This window comes from Cricetulus griseus, chromosome 3, assembly GCF_003668045.3.
Source record: "Cricetulus griseus strain 17A/GY chromosome 3, alternate assembly CriGri-PICRH-1.0, whole genome shotgun sequence".
Classification (NCBI taxonomy): Eukaryota; Metazoa; Chordata; class Mammalia; order Rodentia; family Cricetidae; genus Cricetulus; species Cricetulus griseus.
Window position 1 is genome coordinate 214,450,333 of NC_048596.1, and position 18,745 is coordinate 214,469,077.

The 18,745-nt window shown below is 45.0% G+C and overlaps 1 protein-coding gene across 2 annotated transcripts in view; it reads left to right on the forward strand.

Annotated features, from left to right (window-relative positions):
• The first annotated feature begins 647 nt into the window (after positions 1 to 647).
• Positions 648 to 18,745, forward strand: part of Pip4k2a (phosphatidylinositol-5-phosphate 4-kinase type 2 alpha) — a 166,813-nt gene continuing 148,715 nt past the window's right edge. Inside the window, exon 1 of one of the 2 annotated variants that reach the window (XM_027405314.2) lies at positions 648 to 1,006. In XM_027405314.2, the coding sequence (XP_027261115.1) occupies positions 863 to 1,006 (144 nt within the window). In that variant the 5' untranslated portion in view covers positions 648 to 862. The remainder of the gene's footprint in view (positions 1,007 to 18,745) is intronic. The other variant, XM_027405313.2, reaches the window with a different exon arrangement.

Sequence of the window (18,745 nt, forward strand, 5' to 3'; positions counted from 1 at the left end):
TGGCCCACAAAGTGGTTGATGGATTCCAAGCAAATGGTACAGTTTGGGACAGAGCTCTGTTGCCCAAAGCAAGGGCTTTCAGTGAGGAATCCCAGGGTTGGCCGGGAATGGAAGTCTAGTGTTCCAGCAGCAAGGGAAAGCCCAACCACAATCCAAAAGGCATAAGGTTAGGAAGTTCATTCAAGGCAGGGACTCTCTGGCAGACAGTTGACAAAGAGGAGCCAAGGTCCTTCCCTCGATGCTGGGAAAGCCCTGGTCCCGGTGAAGTGCTCCTGGTCCCATGAACTCTCCTGGCCCTTGGCACAGGAAGCGGAGGTTCCGGGATATTCCTGCTTGCCCCTGGCCCACGCATCTGGGGGCTCCAATCCATATCCCGGGAGGAGCGAGGAATGGATGCTCGCGCGAGTCCCCGCACTCTCCAGCAGTCTCCGCTGAGGGTCAGTCGTGGCCGCCCGGGGAAACTCGCCTGGCGCCTGTGCGGGAGCACAGAGAACAGCCTAACGGTCCGGCATCCGCATCCGCACCCGCCCCGCCCGTCGGCTCAGCTGCCCCGCCCGCCTCTGCGTCATGACGCCGGCGCCTAACGCGGAAGCCGCCGGCCGCCTGGACCAGCCGCGGGCTGTGCGAACCGCGGCGGGCGGGAGCCGGGCGGGGCGCGAGGCGAGCGCAGCTGCAGCTTAGGCGCCGAGCGCGCGGAGCGGGCGGAGCGAGCGCCCAGGACGAGCGCGGGCGGAGCGGGGCTGGAGCAGTCGCGCAGCGGCGGCTGCCCTGGGGGATGCGGTTGCCTCCCCGGGCCGGCGTGTAGGGAGGGCGGGTCCCCGGCCTCGGCGGCGCGGCAGTGGAGGGGACCAAGACTGCGGCCATGGCGACCCCCGGCAACCTGGGGTCCTCCGTCCTAGCGAGCAAGACCAAGACCAAGAAGAAGCACTTCGTGGCTCAGAAAGTGAAGCTGTTCCGGGCCAGCGACCCGCTGCTCAGCGTGCTCATGTGGGGGGTCAACCACTCGGTAAGTCTCCTCTGCAGCGCGCTCCTCTTGCTCCTCGGGCTCAGCCTTCTCAGCTCTGCTTCTCCTGCGGCAGCGGTGGCAGGGCGGGGACCTCTGGCCGGCTGGCTCGGTGGGTCCCAGGCCCTCCCGCTGCTCGCCTCTCCGGGTGCCCCTAGCCCCACGACATGCGTCCGTCCCCTGGGTTCCTCCGGTGCCGCTTGCACCCCCTTTCTAACCGAGGGCGGGTGCGGGATGAGAAGCGTTCGCTGTGCTTCTGAGCCTCCCCGCCTTAGTCCTCCCGCCGGTCGGTGCCCGCTGCCCGGGAAGTGGAAGTTTGTGCGGGGACCGACTCCGCCTCAGCTGTCAGCCCCGGCAGGGGACTGCTTAGGGCCCAGTTCGAGCGATCGTCCCCCTTCTTTGGAACCGATAGGCCCGCGTGTCCTGTGCCAGTGGGCAGGTGTACCTGTCCCTGTCAGGGAGCGTCCGGAGCTTCCCGCAGGAGGACTGGAGTGAACCAGAAGATTTTGGGCAGCAGCTTGAGAGCTTAGCTTCCTTTTTTCCTTTAAAGGCAGTATTATCGGACTCAAGGGGAATTTTTTGTTTTCTCCAAAGAAAAAAGGCATCGTAAATATGGCCTTGATGCTGAGCGTCTTCGTCCTTTCCTGCATCGCCGGCTCCTGTGCCCGCTCCAGATCTCCTGGCGGGGAGTGCCTCCCCCCTCCCCTCGGAGAGCGGGGCAGAAGTCACAGGCTGAGGAAGGGCGGGCAGGGTGGTGACAGACAGAGGGGTCCCGGTGGACGCGGGTTCGAGGTGGTCTAGTGTTAATTACATCCATTTCAAAGGTTGTTTAAAAGGCTGGAGGGGAGCGTGTTGGAGAGGTTAGCCTAGCGCACGGCCAGGGGTGGAGGAAGGCGCGCAGCTGCGGACTCTGCGGACTGCTGCGGTGTGAGGGGCTGAAATAGCCTCCTGCTGATGTGACAGCGAGAGAACTCCAGCAGCTTTAATCTACTTAGATGGGATCAAGAAACATGATAGGCGCTGTTGGTTGAGCCATGAAAGTTTCAATGAGCTTGTGAATTTTGACCGTGACCTTACCCACTGCAGTCAGCCAGCTCCGGAGGCAGAGCATGAGCCTGCTGCCCTGCTTTTGATTTCGGTGGATGCCCGGGTGTCCTTTTCAGCATAATGGAAGTGACAGAAAGCCAGCGTGGTTTTTGCACTCTGAAATTAACAGAGTTGTTTAAAATGGCTCAATGTCTTTTATTTGTACTTTTCTTTCCCCAGCGAGCTGGGGAAAGGTGAAACTGTATAAAGATGATTGTGTTTGCCTGAGATGATTTAAAAAGTCGAGAAATGGGTATTTCTTCTGAAGTTCACTTTAACTTACTGACTTACTTAGCTAGTAGGAATGCCAACTGTTAAAACACCAGACACCAATGCACCTCCCACCTCCAGTTTTATTATAGATAAAGAAGTTAGTTTTCCATTGTAATATGGCTATAATTTAGTTATGTCTGGTTTGTGAAGTTCTTTTCCTATTTCCATTGCTATTTGCAGCTCCCAAATTACTGCAATGGGGCCCTATAAATACAAGTAGGTTGCTGGCTATGGACCCATGTTTATGGGCCTGGTGTTTTGGTCAGGAGTGTTTGTGTGTGTCCAGGTTTAATATAGTAAAGTAGTCTCAACAATATGCTCCTGAGGGGAAGGAGTGGCTGTTTGGTAATTAGTATGAATTCCAGTCCACCTTAAAAAAGTTTCATTGGGCATGCTTCACTGTAACATGTGGGTTGTTACCATGTGTTTATTTTTGAGTTGCTACATTTGTTTTCCAGTTGTCCTACTTGAAAAATACCGAATGAATGGTGGGAGGAACATTGATTACTTTTCTGTTGCTCTCAAGAAAGGTTACTAATTCTAAGTATATACACTGACAGAATAGTGTATCATGTAAGCATGTTATTTATTTTATTTTATTTTATTTTATTTGGTTTTTCGAGACAGGGTTTCTCTGTGGCTTTGGAGGCTGTCCTGGAACTAGCTCTTGTAGACCAGGCTGGTCTCGAACTCAGAGATCTGCCTGCCTCTGCCTCCCAAGTGCTGGGATTAAAGGCGTGTGCCACCACCGCCCAGTGTAAGCATGTTATTAATTCAATACATACCAGCATACTCAGAGCCTGCCACAATGGGGAGGGTTGCTACAATACCTTTCTCCTTGATGCCCATGTGCCTCTTTTTTTTTTTTTTTTTTGAGGAATGTGGGTTGACAAGAAAGTTTTGTTTCTTCATTTTCTAACAATGTATTTTTTTAAAATAAAACTCCCATATTTGGAAGACATGTATTTTTGGTTTGTTTTATTTTAGAAAATGCTTCTTGGTACCAGAAAGATGTTTTATCATGCTTTTCTGCAAAACAAAATTTATAGTAGAATGTTAGAATAAGTAAGTCCACATTATCAATAATGAGCATGTATATAAATGGGGACATTTGAGAAAGCATGACAGAGAGGCAGATAATTCAAATCAGAGCCTTTCCCTGCAATTCTAGGATTAGCAGGGACAATTTTATCATGGATATAACAATTTTTTGCTTTTAAAATTCTCTCAGATTTTTAATTGGATATTTAAAGTAACCACAAATTTGGAGCACTGAAGGGAAACCATACGTTTTTTATCATGTGAGCATCTTAATGGTGGACTTGGGCCTCTTTCTTGTGCTGTAGCAAAAAAACTCACTGAGTCAGTTTGAATTTTATTTATTTTTTCAGGACAGGGTTTCTCTGTGTAGCCCTTGATGTCCTGGAACTTGTTCTGTAGACTAGGCTGGCCTTGAATTCAGAACTCAGAGATTTGCCTGCCTCTGCCTCTGAGTGCTGGCATTAAAGTTGCATGCCTCCACCACCTGGCTGAATTCTATCCTCAACTGTGACTATTCACCTTGGCATATTAACCAGTTTGAGGGATCAATGTTTATACCTGGGAAATGGGATTGTTGGCAGATGAGTTGCAAATTTGTTTTTTGTTTTTTTTTTTTAAGTTGACAGTTTAGCTATTTTTCTGGTTATTGGTCAAATAGCATCATACTAGGAGTCCCAGAATATGCAGCAACCTTTGGGGATTTTACAAAACCTAGACTGCAAGAGGAGGACATCTGTGGTGATTTTAGGAGACTGGACTGAGTGTGCCAGGTTGATTTTAGCTGAACTCCATTGCCATCTATTAAGTCAGTCTATTTGATTGAAATGTAGAAAGTTGCCATTAAGGCAAAAACTTTCAAGTTCATTGTAGTGGTAATGAAAATCTTGATTTGGATGATGCTCATTGTGGAGAATAAGCCCGCCATTGTGCACTTGATTTGATATGTTACTGCTTTCCAACTTAAGATCTCCATCAGCGCCTGGATCTGTGCCAATTCTTATTTTAAGCATTTTAAGCAGAGGATATAATTGAATACATAAAGGAAAAGATGACTTAAGAAGGCAGTTTTATCTTGTTATGTTTGAAATTAAGCTAAAAATGATCAGGCAGTTAGCTTCTTAAAATGATATTTTAATAGTGTCGGGAGTATGCTGAATGCTATGCGCCAAGACTTGTTTTAAATAGATATTCTAAAAGATTTTTATACACTGTGAAATGTGAGCTATTTGGATTAGTTTTTCAAACCCTGTTTAGATATGTGAAGGAAGACATAGTTTTATCTGTATAGAGAAACATGTAAACCAAATATTGTTTTTAGAAATAGCCACTCTATTGATATTAAAGCTTTGTGGTTTCAAACCATAGAAACACAAATAGGTTACAGGCAAATTCTCGAGTATTACGGGAATTTTGGAGATGGGAACCAGAGCATGCTAAGAACCAGGTACTTGTCTACAGTCTGACTTTCCCATCCAATCTGGCTTTATTTACCTTGTTCATAGCTGGCTGAGAAACTCCGTGGGACTGGGAACCAATGAGTTCCTAAGTTCAGCTTGTCATTTCTGCTCTCCGCAAGGACTTTCTGTCTCCAATTTAGGCTTCAGAATACCACCAAAAATCTTGACTTGTCTGGATTCAATCAGTGGTCGCTTCCTTTTAGACTAAGTAGCTATAAAGTGTGTAAGTGAAGAGTTCCCTAGAGGGAGTCTCTAAAAGCGCGGGTGTGTGTGTGTGTGTGGGGGGGTCAGTGTGAGGCATACGTCTACCCTAGTATAATAGAGGTAGTGTTGACCTTGATGCCTGAAGGAATCTGTACAGGCCAAACATGTAACAGCATGCCTTGTCATGTGTGGATTGGAGACTATGTGGTTTTCCATGTGGAACATCTGAGACGTTCTATATTCTCAGCCAGGTGAGGCCTGGAGACAGATAATAGTGTATTTCTTCTGGGTCCCATGGGTTTGTATTTGGATAGAGACAAAAGAACGAGGAGGCTAGGTGTAAAAATGATGTGGATTACTATGGAATGGTAATGACTGAAAATGACATAATGAGGGAATTAAAATATAAAGTAGCTAGATAATAAATGAAACTCACTGAGCAGAATCCAGCCAGCCATGCATTCTAGAATTAGCCCCATACTATTGTTTTTCTTTATGTTCCAGAGGAAAGAAGCAGTCATACATGGAGTTTACTATTAAGGGAGTAGTTTACTGTTCCATTCAAAGACATGATTATTATTTTCTTCTCCATTAGTCAAACACCTTAGCATGTCTTTAGTATGCAGAATGCTGCCCCAAGGCGGGGTGATTGGTTATACCTTTAGAAAGACTGCCAGCAAGAACTGTAATAAACCAACATCTCTGCTAAGTTGATAGAGCATGCAGTTATCCTGAGTCGTTAATTCCACCAGCCAGCATGAGTTGGTGCACTTTGGCAGGATGGTTTGTGGTCATGCTGATTAGGTTCAATTCCTCCTTCATTGTTTATGGGTCTTTGAGCAGCTGGTCTACCCACTTGAGCCTCAGTTTGTGTGTGTGTTTAAACACTTTATTTATTTTTTTTTATGGGCATTGGTGTTTTGCCTGCATGTATGTCTATATGAAGGTGCCAGATTCCCTGGAGCTGGAGTTACAGACAGTTGTGAGCTGCCATGTGGGTGCTGGGAATTGAACCTGGGTCCTCTGGAAGAGCCGCCAGTGCTCTTAACCACTGAACCATCCCTCGAGCCCCCCAATTTGTGCATTCTTAACATGGAGATAATGATGACTGCCTCAAGGAGCTATTTTGAGGGTTAAATGAGACAATGTATTTAAAACATAGTGTTGTATATTAAGGAGTCAGTAAATGATTCCTAAAAGTGACCAAATTTGGATGCAGTTCAGGTGATAACATACTAATGAGCACTAGATCAATGATTTTCCAAATGTATTGTGCCTATAAATCACACGGATCACTTGGGGGGCTTTTCAGACACTGACTCAGCAGGTCTGGTGAGGATGCCATCTGAGGCTTTCCCTAGTATGGTCTCGGGGATGCTAATAGTCTGAGTCTATGGGCTGCACTTTGGGAAGCAAGGCAGTGGAAGGAATGACATTAGACATAGACATGTTTAGAATTTGTCCCCCAGATGTGTGTGATGGGTTGCCTTAGCAGCACGGTGACCCTGTAATAGAGATAGAAAAGCTAGGAGAAGGAATTGTGTATTGGAAAGAGATTTTAAAGTTTATGAAATACTGACTTGGTGATGGTGGTTAATCTGGTTATCACCCTGTGGGATTAGCAGTAGGAGGTTGTGAATAAGGAGTTGAGACTCCTCCACATACACTTGGTAATTGCTGTTGTGATGGTTTGAATGAGAATGGCCCCCAGAGGCTCATAGTTTTGAATGCTTGGTTCCATAGCTCCTGGAACTGTTTGGGAAGGATTAGGAGATAGGCCTTTTTGGAGGGGGCATCACTGGGTAGGCTTTGAGGTTTCAAAAGCCCACACCTGGCCCAGCAACTCATTTTGTAGGCCTCCTGCTTGTGGATGTTGTGTTTCCTCCCAGATTGAAACATTCCATCCTGCAGGGAAGTTCCTTAAGCAGACAGAAGGCAAACAACCCAAGATAGGTTCAGGAAGTCCTTGAAACCAACGAAATTCATTAGGCCTCCATGTTAGAGTAAATAATGAAAGTGGAATCCCCCTCAGACAAAGTTAATCCAGGCAGCAAAGATTTAGCTGCTGTGCAACCTCTCAGACAAGCAAAGCCACCAAGAATTTTGAGACCCAATCAGCTGCCAGGAAGAAGCAAAAACCATATCATCTGTGTGGAAGGGATTTAGACCAACTGAGGCACCTGGAAAGGACCCTCTTCAACCTGTTGAATTTCAGTCTGTGCAGTATGTCCCAGATTCCCTGCTTTCTGAGCTCACCCATGCACGAGTGGGCTTTGATGCAGTTGTCTTTGAGTCACTTCTGCTCCCATAAGTAATACCAATAAAACTCATTGGTTTGCCAAGCTGGACTACTGTGGTATCCATTTGTCTGTTGTGGGTTCTCTATCTGGGGTGAATAGATGTGTGTGTTGTGTCTCTCCAGAAAGCAGTGGATCAGAGAAATGTAAGATCTCAGCTACATGGCATCTCCAGGCATCCAGGCATCATGCCTTCCTGCTACTGTGCCGTCATGGTGGTCATGAATGTACCCTCTGAAACTATAAGAATGCACCTAATTAAGTGCTTGCTTTTTTAAGTTGCCTTGGTCATGATGTCCTCTTATCAATAGAAAAGTAACAAGATAGCCATCAAGGAGTGGATTATTTACTATTCTCATTACTGTGAAAAGATTCTTGACAAAAGCAATTTAAGGGATTGCATGTTTTGGCTCACAGTTGATGCAACAGAAACATGAGGGAAAGTCACATGAAATCTGTAATCAAGCCATAGGGAGGAATGGATGTTGGTGTTGGGTTCACTTTCTCCATTTTGATTGAGTCTAGGACCCCAGCCCATGGGATAATGTTGTCTACATTCAAGGTAGTTCTTCTCTGCTCAGTTAAACCTTCCTGGAAACACCCTCATAGACACAACCCAAGCATGTTTCCATGGTGATTCAAAATCTCGTGTTGTTGACAATGAAGACTAACCACCAAAGGGTAAATTAGATCTCAGAAGGGGAAGGTAGAACCATGGGGGTTTGGCTTTGAGAGCAGTTCAGAGGAAGAAGAAACAGGAAGCAAGAAACAGCTGAGTGAGGATGCTCCAGGTAGTGCAGGGTTGTGGGTGTGCATTTTGAGGGTCATTGCTTCAGGGGTGGAGGGAGAGAGAGACAGTAAGATTAACTATCAGAGGTGTGAATAAGTAAAGTCAGTTTTCTTTTTGGAAGATTAGGAATGGATGATGAGAAATGCTACCCAATTTAGGAATATGTTTTCTCTGACTATATCTCATTCTTACTGTTTTTCCCTTGTTCATCTTCATGGACCTTTTCCCCTTTTTCCTAGACTATTATCAAAGCCTTTTAGCTAAGGTCTCTGTATGTACTTTTATCACTATTTCTTTCCTTTATACCTGGGGCCTGACGGTAGTTAGATAGAGACTCAACTCCCACTCTCAAAATAATACTCTTAAATGAATCTGGTCAAATTCACACTTCCCCTCAATTCTATACATGGACCATGCAGGAATTCAAGGAACCCAGTGAAGAACACTTGCAAGGATGAAGGTGGAATAGAGTTGGAAGTGATGCTGAGCAGTTAGCAGTGGGAAGAATGCAGAACCAGAGAACTTGAATAGGTTGGATTCATGAACTGCTGCATTGAGTCTCTGGTACATAAGTCCAGGAGTCTGTTATCATTTCTCCTAGGTCTTTTCTGTACAGTTCTTAGTATTAAAAGCTGTTCTTGGGTAGACAAATCATGAGCTATTGATACTGGATAAAACTATTTTAAAACATTCTTTCCCATGACAGAGAGAAAATCATCTATATGGAAAGTGTGTAGGCAGAGAATATATCCTATTCATGGAAAATATTCTTGAGAGTTTTAGATCTGTAACTTACTGTGTTGGTCAGAATTTTTGTCACTTTCGTAAGTGACAACCTAAACAGAAACAATTTACAAATAAGAAAGGTTTACTTTTAGCTCATGTTGCTTTGGGCCTGGGGGAGGCAATGCTGGAAGCATGGAGTTGATGCTGCTTGCCTCCTGGCCTCCTGGAAGCACAGTGGGAAAACAGGATGTGTCAAGGGCCAAAATACTCCCTTCATAGGCATGGACCCAGCACCCCACTTCTTAAAATTAGGCCCTACTTTCCACAGATTACCATCTCCCAAAAGCCTTTTAAAATTTGAGTCTCTCAAGGGTTAAACTGTTAAGTATGCCAGAGCCATTATGATTTAATCCTCTTTAGATACATTCTCATAGACTCCCTCATTTCCTAGGCTACTCAATGTGACAATCAAAATTGACTACCACATTTACCTAAAGATGCATCTGTCTATATGTCTGTCTGTCTGTCTTCCTTTTATTTTTAAAGGTTTGTCTTGGCTCACAGTTTCAGAGGTTTTTTTTTAAGTAAATTTGTGTATTTATTATTTGTGTTATATGGCATGTGTGGAGAGCAAAGGATGAGGTTGTGGAGTTGTTTTTCTACTTCCACCTTTATATGGGCTCCGGGGATCAATCTCCAGTGTTGGGCTTGCTTGGCAAGGACTTTTTACTCTGAGCTATCTCTCCAGCCCCATGTTAAGTGTTTCAATTCTAAGTCTTGGTAGTTTTTCAAATGGAGGTAGTTAGGAACTGGGTTGTAGCCTGGAGCATCTCATGATAACACTTCCTAGAGGTTGTGATGTGGACTCAGGGTAGGTGTTCTTGACAAACAGCATAATTGAAATTATGAATTCAATACTCTAACTTCCTGGACATAGCAGCTCAGCCTAGCCTATTTTAAGTGTGCTATGAACACTGGCACTGGCTTACATTTAGGCAAGATTGTGTCTTGATGATTTTTCCTGTTGCTGTGCTAAAATACCCTGACAAAAGCAACTTGATGGGTATTTATTTTGGTTCACTATTCTAGGTTCTACTCTGTCACAACAGGAAGTCCGGGAGGCAGGAGGCGGGAGGTGGAGGTGGTTGTCACATCATATCCATTTGTATCCATCCATTACATTGTGTCCATCTGTTACATTGTATCTATCCATCCATCATCACATTGTATCTATTGTATCCATCCGTCACATTGTATCCATCCATCCATTGTATCCGAAACAGAGAAGGATGAATGCTTTTACCCACTTCACTTCCCCCTCTTTCTATTGATAGGATCACAACCTAAGGAATGATGCCACTCACAGTCTTCTTGCCTCAGCCTTACCAAGATGACCCCAGACAAGCATGCGCAGAAATCTTTCTCAAAAGTGTTTCTGGATCTCATCAAGTTAACACTGAGATCAACTATCACATAAGCTAAGACAGAGTCTATGTTGTTGAAATAAAGTGTTGACTATCAGATAATTTATTTAATACTACCTGAAAGTGAAAACTGAGATGGGTATATGAGAATACCTTATACCATTGGAGGTTGAAAACTGGAGTCATCACAGTACTTTGGACTGCACTTGTAAAATGCCTAAGTAGTTGATAGCACACATTAAGTTCTTATTAAATGGTAGCTTCCACTTTAAAAACACCCTAAGTGCTAAGATATAGTAAGTTATTAGGTCATAAGTTAACTTAATTGTTACTTAATCCTGGCTCATAGCATTGGATTACCATTGTATTTGGTATTATTGTTGTCTTAGAATTTTCCATTTCCCCTAGCATTGCTTTATCTATTTTGTTATTATGTTCATTTTTATGTCTTTAATGCCTCCATTAGTGACTAAGTGGCTAAAGGTGTCAAAATCTAATTCACATTCATTATTATAAATTATATGAGCTATTGAATTGATATCTCACCTTTTTCCTTTTTATAAGTATGGGACACTTTAAGATGCTTCAGCTGCAAATTGAACATGTTATGGGCCCTACCTTCAAAGTGCTCATAACCTCAGGGAAAATAGATGAAGGATAGGCACGTGCACACACACCTGGAATACCAGAGATGTTGGGGGTAGAGGCTGTTGAGCAGTGTGGACAAGCATAAGCTTTGTTAAGAAGACCACACTGAGCAAAATCATGAAGGAGGTGAAGAGCTTTGGCATGAAGATGGAGGAAGAACACTTCAGCCAGAGGGATCAGCTGGTGCAAAGGCCTAGAAGCCCGCAGGGAAAGCTGTGCGGCTGTAGCAGATAGAAGGAGGGGTGGTGGTAGGAAATGGGGGCTAAATAACTAACGGCTGGATCATGATTGCTTCTGGTTTGGGGCTTGAAGAAGTCTTCAGGAAAGGTGACATTGAGGGGGGAGTTACAAAAGATGGAAAAGGGTCTGTAAAGCCAAGGGACCAACAGCCGGCAAAGACGACAGGAGTGGAGTGAGTAGTTGGTTCTGGCTGTGTGGCCTACGGCCTTGCCTTCACAGGGGCTCATGGAACAGTGACACTAAATACTACCCAAGAAGCTGTTGGGTTGTGGGCCTCCTGGAGCACAATGGGCATTTTAACCAGGAGGCACCTTGTGCATAGTTTGGAAAAGCACCAGCTAGTGCACTCTGCTTTCAAATCCTCAGGGCTCTTTGGTATGCTCCAGAGGCTGATGGGAAGGCCAGATTGCCTGTGGAAATAAGTCCCACCCTACCCTATCCTTACCCGGAGAAGGTTGTTGCTTTCTTTCCTACCTTTCTTTGAGGCACTGGATATAAAATATACAGGCAATCTTCTGCCAAGAAGATTGAAAACCAAGGGGTGGGTTGTGGGAAATGTTAGGAGATGGCTGGAAAATAGTTTGGCCTTCAATTTGAAGAGCTGAGAAATTGATTTTAGAAAAAAATCACAGTATTGACAGGGTCGCTTGATAATTTTTGTAACTCTCCAGTGGCAGTCACCCTCCAACGTGCATTTTGCACTGAAATAATTTTTCCTACTTCTCCATAGACTTAATGTCGTCGTCTCTTTGTTCTCTTACAGTGGCTGTCCTTCACTAGAAAGCAATGGACATACAAAAACTGTTAAGTATTAGTCTCTCCACTGCCCAGTCTAGCCTGTGCATAATGTTGGGAGCTGCCCACATTGGTAGGTACTAGTCACACATTACTGCCTTGATTTCAATTAATAAACCTTGAATTCAATTTGTTGGTAGCCATGTGTGGCTAGTGACATTGTAGCTGAGACGTATTCCCTTCAGCCATTGGGTGATGCTGACTATTCTAGAAATTTCCTTCCGAAGTGACAGCAGAAGCACTCTTCTGCTGTCCTGTCTCTCACTATAATATGTGCTCAGCTTCTTGGCCCTTTTCACATCTGAGATTGAAATGTTAGGGCTGAAGCTGTTGCCTGTGTCCTCAGTGGCTGCAGTACCCCACCCACTTACCAGCCTTGTACTGAACTTGCTCCATCCCGTCTACTCCAGGCCACTTCTTTCCCAGGGTGAGGGTTAATCTTGATTGTTACCTGATGCGATCTAGAATCGCCTGGAGACGCAGGTCCAGGCACACCTGTTTGTGATTATCTTGGTTAAGTTAGCCTCTGGGCATGCCTGTGGTGTGTTATCTTGTTCAGGTTTGTTGCTGTTCGAAGCCCTGTCCTGTGTGTGTGACTGGGATACCGGATAGCACAGATGGAGAAAGGAAGCAAGCAGTAGCATACACACCCTGTCCTGAGCTCTCTGTTCAGTTTCTGACCAGATCTTCATGTGAATCCCTGAAAGGCATTGCAGTCCGTCCACTCTTCCACTCCAGTCACGTCTAAGCCTGTGTCTTCACCTCTGTAAACAGTCGGCTGTCTACACAGGTATTCAAGCCAAATGCCTAGGCATTAAGCTCCAGTGTCCTTTTCTTCACTGCTCCTTGCGTACCCTCTTCTAAGTGCAGAGTCTGTGTGCTGCTCTTGCTGTGTGCCACACGGAGCAGTCTCCCTGTCTTCTCCCATTCCCTACTTGAACCCAGATTCTCTAGAGCAGTGGCAAAATGAACTTCTGACATGTACACGATGGCTCGTCACTTCCTCAATTAAACCTCCTGAGATGTCCCACTACATCCAGAATAAAACTTAGACTCCTTTTCCTATGGCTCTTCTGCTACTTACTTTTCTCATTGTTGTGACCAAATAAAATACCTGATGAGAAGCAATTTAAGGGAAGGATTGATTTTGGTTCGGGGTTTGCCAGAGAAGATACAAGAATACATTGCAGAGAGAGTGGCTTGTGGCTGTAGTAGCAGTGAGATTGCTTGCACACATGTTGGATGAGAGGGAGGAGAAGGGAGGGGTGCATGGACTGCAGACACACACACACACACACACACACACACACACAGAGAGAGAGAGAGAGAGAGAGACAGAGAGACAGACAGACACACACACACACACACACACACACAGAGAGAGAGAGAGAGAGAGAGAGAGAGAGAGAGAGAGAGAGAGAGAGAGACACACCCCTAGACCAGAAGTGGGGCTTGGCCATAACTCTCAGTACCAGTTCCCATGACCCACTTCCTAGAGTTGGAACCTACTTGCTAAAGGTTCTACAGCTTCCCAAAACAGCAGGCACACCAGCTGGGGATCAAGTTTTCAAACACATTGGCCTGTAGGGACATTTTGCATCCAAGCCACATCATCTCTTAAGGCCTTGCTGGCCAGGCCCCACTTCCCTCCTTGCCATCATTGGTTCCCTCCCATCATTTCTCCTGCTCTGTAGTCACCCAGGAATAGCCACACTGGTGTTTTTCTGGTCCTTAGACAACTTCTTCCCAGAGCAACCATAGCACTTTTGTGTTTATTTCCTCTTGGTCCATTTACCGTGTTCTTCCCTCTGATTCTTGAATGGTTCCTGTGCAGATGGCCTCTCTAATGTAATGTAAGGTAACCCCTCCAATATCAAATGCTCTTTCATTTTCTCTTTGACAGACACTGCCTGAAACAGTTGCTTACATGCGTATTATTCATCCCTCTTAAATACAATGGTAACTTGCACAGCAACTGATATCTGGTACTATACACTTCGAAAGTGCTTTTCTATAGAGTTGGCACTTGAAGAATGTTAAATGAGTGGTACAGTAGGACATTCATGCTCCGTGGGTGCCCCAGGAGCCCTTACACTCAGTCCTCAGTACCTTGTGAAGGTTGTTTTCTGTGACTGAACACAGCATCAGTGCATTCTGCTGAGCTGGTTGTGCAATGTCTTGAGAGTGGGGGAACTTGCTGCAAGGTGGTGATAAGAGGTGTGGGGAACCACAGGGCTGTATGCAAGCAAGAACTGTGTTTACAAAGCGGCCAGGAACTTTGCCTTGTGCGCAGAGCAGTCTTCAGAGAAGCACTTCCTCAGACACTGATGGAAGCAAATGGTTCACCTAGTGAACTATGTGACGACTGAAGTTGTTTCTAAATATGTGACGTTATTCTGTAGCAGAGTTACACTACAGTGTCATCATGAAACTTATTCCATGTGGTTTAACTCTCTGGAGGCCTTCAGACATGCCTCTAAAATGTCCAGTCCCCAGAAGTATGCCATTCATTAAGTTAGATTCCATCAGCATGTTAGGCATGGTGACAATCCCACTGCCCCAGGTATTTATGGGGATTTTCTGCAGTGTTGTTTCTGCTGGTTCTTCCCAGGGCTCCTTATCGCCACACCCACTTGATTGGTCTTGGCTGTGATCTGTCCATTTCCCTTGGACAGTTATTGAGAGAGGATTTCTTGAATCTGAGGGTGGAAATATGACTCACAGAAGAGGGTTGTTTTTGTTCAGTGCCTCTGGGTACTCTGGACTTTGAAATACCAACATAAACTCACAACTTGTCATATTTTGGACCTCTTGGTAATATGAATTTGGGCTGCAGTCCCTTGGGAGAGGAGTGGATTCATTCACCTGACCTGGAGGCTGTTAGTCTTTAACAACCATATGGAGAAGGGGTTTTCTGATGGACACCACTCCTTGGTTGGGTGCTAGGCTCTGCCTCTGTTTTCATCCACACTATCAGAGATAGTCACTAACTTGTTTGTACATCCACCTTGACTGTGGTTTGGGCAGGCAGCTCCCCCTGCTATCCGGGCTTTTATATGAACATAGGAAGGTCCTTTGAAAGCACTTTATTCAGTGTGCCTACTTGTTTCTAATAGCAGAGCTGATTGGGACAACTCTATCGGCAGAATTAAAAAAGAAAGCCTGAACTGCCTTTCCTTCTCTTCTTCACTTCCCCTCCTTCCTCCTGCTCTCCTCTGCTTTCTCCTCCCTCCCATTCCTTCCTCTCTAGCTGGGGATTACAAGCTTGGGCAACCATGCTGGTGTCTTGTTTTCTGTTTCTGTGACCAAGCAATTTGGGGAGGAAAGGGTTTATTTCATCTTACAGTTTATAGTCCATCACTGAGGGAAGTCAGGGCAGGACCCTGGAGGCAGGAACAGAAAGAAGCAGAGGACGGACATGGAGGAATGCTACTTACTGGCTTGCTCCTCATGGCTCACTTGGTTTGCTTTCTTATGTACCCCCGAACAACCACCCCAGGGGTACCAACAGTGGGCTGGTTCTGCTTACATCAATCATTAATCAAGAAAACACCCTACACCCTTGCCTACAGGCAAACTGAGGGAGGTATTTTTTCAATTGAGATTCAGCTTCTCAGATAACGCTATCTTATGTTTGGTGACAAAAGCTAGACCTGAGTGTCCTTCATGGCTGCTGGGAATTCAGGTCTTGTTGTATGTGTCAGGCACCTTACTGACTGGGCCCCAGCTCCTCCCCATTGTTTAGTGACCCTTCTTCACCTGGTAAGAAGTCCATTTAGGCTCCTTCTTAACTTCATCGTTGTGAGGGGAAATTAATCTTAGTTTCCTTAAGTGTGTGTATATTTTAGTTGACTTTAGTGCAGAGTACTTTCCCTCATTTTCAGTTCAAGCCAACTGCCTGTGGGTGGATTGTTAAGAGGGGAATGCCAAGAGTGTGGTTGGTTGTCTATCCCTAGTACTGGACAGAGAGACTAGACTCTTAAAATTAACCCAAGGATTCCTAGTGATTATATTAAGAGAGGAATTTTTATTATCTTTTCAAAGAATAGTATTGATTTTGGGTACCTGAGATCACATACCCATTGAAAAACAACAACATGGGGGAATTGCTCTTTTGGCTCACCTGTTTAGAGGATTCTGTACATAGTTGCTTGGCACCATGTGCGTGAGTCGGACATCATGGCAGTGCAGCATGTAGCAGAGGGCAGCTGTTAACCTCAAGCCCACAGGAAGGAGAGAGCAACAGGAAGTAGCTGGGAATAACGCACCCCATGACCCACCTTCTCTAGTTAGGCCCCATCTTTAGAGCCTGGGAAACCTCCTGAAATAGCCACCAGCAAAAGACCACCAAGTGTTCAAAACATGATCCATGGGGACATTTCCGATTCAAACCTTGACATAGTCTCCCCCTACCCCTTTCAATAAAAGGGGAATTTGCAATCGATTTTTTTTCTCACATAATATATCCTGATTATGTTTCCCCTCCCTCTACTCTCAGTTCTTCCCCACCCCCCTCCCAACCCGTCCTACCCCCCTTTCTGTCTCTCATTAGGAAACAAACAGGCTTCTAAGGGATAATAATAAAATATAATATGATAAACCAAAAACTAACACATCCATTTAGGAACAAATAAACAGAAGGAAAAAAGCCCATAAGAAGGCACAAGAAAGAGATACAGACAGAGATCGACTTATTTGTACATTCAGGAATCCCATAAAAACACTAACCTGGAAGGCATAGGTTATACACAAAGGACATGTAAGAGAGAGAGAAAGCAGAGTGTTTGTGTGAGAGAATATGTATAAAAAATAAAATAAAAATAAAAAACATTAAAAAGACCCTGATACATTGTGAGACAAGAAACCACCAAATACGCTGTTGAGTTCTTTTTCTGTTTACCATCGACTACCAGGCATGCAGCCTACCCTTAAGATTTGTTTGTTTCCCCAGTGAGACTCTCTTGGACATTTTCATTTGCAAGCAGTTATCAGCTGGACAGAGCTTTGGGATCAGGGATGGGACATGTGTCCACTTCTCTGGCTGTAGGACCCCATGTCTTGCCGACCCCTGCAGGCCCTGTGCATGCTTGTCAGTCTCTGAGTTTGTATGCACATTGATCCTTCACTTAGGGGTGAAGACACCAGCTCAACTTTCTCCATGTTCAATGAGTCATAACAAATATTCTCAGCCAGATTTTTAAGAATAAGGTATTTTTATTTATTCCACACAAATCTATTAGGTATTTATTAAATATTAGATGCTGATCAAGGCCTTAAGAAAAGAAGAGTGGCAAAGTCTTTGCCTGTAAGGAACAAATCCACATTCTAACTGGGAAGATAAACAGGATTGCAAGGCAGGAAATAGGTGGAGTCTCTGAAGTGTCTCATTCTTTGTTTATTGGGTGATATGTAACAGTTACTAATCAGAGTAGCTAAGGGAAAATGGGGGGAGGTACAGTTGGTGAGTAATTCTGTGATGCTGAGGGCAGGAGCCTGGCCAGATCCTCCCCACCCCCCACCCCAAGATCAGGACCCAAAGCGGCTTCACTTTCTCTTGGAGTGCTACAGTCTCTAATCTTTGCACAAACTGTGTGAATGTGTGTGTATGGGGGGCGGTGTATATATGGAGGGCATGTGTGTGCATGAGCACAGTGGCCAGAGTGGGAGTCTTCCTCTGTCACTCTCCACTTTGCTAAGACAGGGTCTCCCTTTGAACAAGAAACAGCATTTCAGCTAGACTGCCTGGGACAATGTGAACAGGTGGCCATGCCTGGCTTTATGTGGGCATAGGGGATCTGTGCTCAGGTTCTCTTACTTTCACAGCTAGCATTCCTACCCACACAGTCACCTCCTGGCCAGAGCATGAGTTTTTTTCTAACCCTTTCCTCCAACTGTGTTCATTTTCCTGGTGTTCATAGACTGGAACACATACCCCGTTTACTTGTCCCCAGATTTGGGTACGTTTAGATTATGACCAGCCACTCCGAATCCTAGTTTCAGATTTATTAAAAGTGAGACACCCAGAGACAACCCACTGTGGCTTTTGGAGCTGGGTCGCTGTGTACCACCTGAGTGGGTGTGGCCATTCTCAAGTCTCAGAATAATCCTGGGCAGGGCACTCCCAGCAGCTCAGACATCTAGCTGCAGAGATGCCCCAGAGCAGCAGAGGGTTCACACAGTGCCTGGGGGAGACTTTGTGGTATGTGAGTAGGATCTTGAAATTCCTTGGGAATTGGGTTGGAATTCCCATGGTGGAGAAGTTAGAGAAAGTGGCTTATAAGCATGGTGATTAGCAAATATAGAAGCAAGAAGCATAAATGGCATGAAGACTTGCTGAATCTTTCTTCAGGTACAAATCTGCTTCATCTACTTAAGAAAATTATTTTCTGTGCATGGTATGAGTGCTTTGTTTGCGTGTATGTATATGCACCTCATATATACCTGGTGCCCTGGAAAGTCAGAAGAGCACCAGATCCCCTGGAACTGGAGTTACAGATAACTGTGAACCACCATGTGGGTGCTGGGAAATCGAATCCCGTCTTCTTCAAGAGCAGCAAGTACACTCAAACACTGTGCCATCTCCCAACCCCTCCTCCTCCTCTGCTTTTATAGTTTTAGTCAGTTCCATTTTTAAGGACTTACTGCTATTTAAATGGCTTCTGTTTGCATTTGTTTTCATAGGCTTGGCCATTTATGCCTGGAATCCTGGAAATCACTGAATACTTCTACTTTCAGAGTTTGGTGATATTTATAATAATACA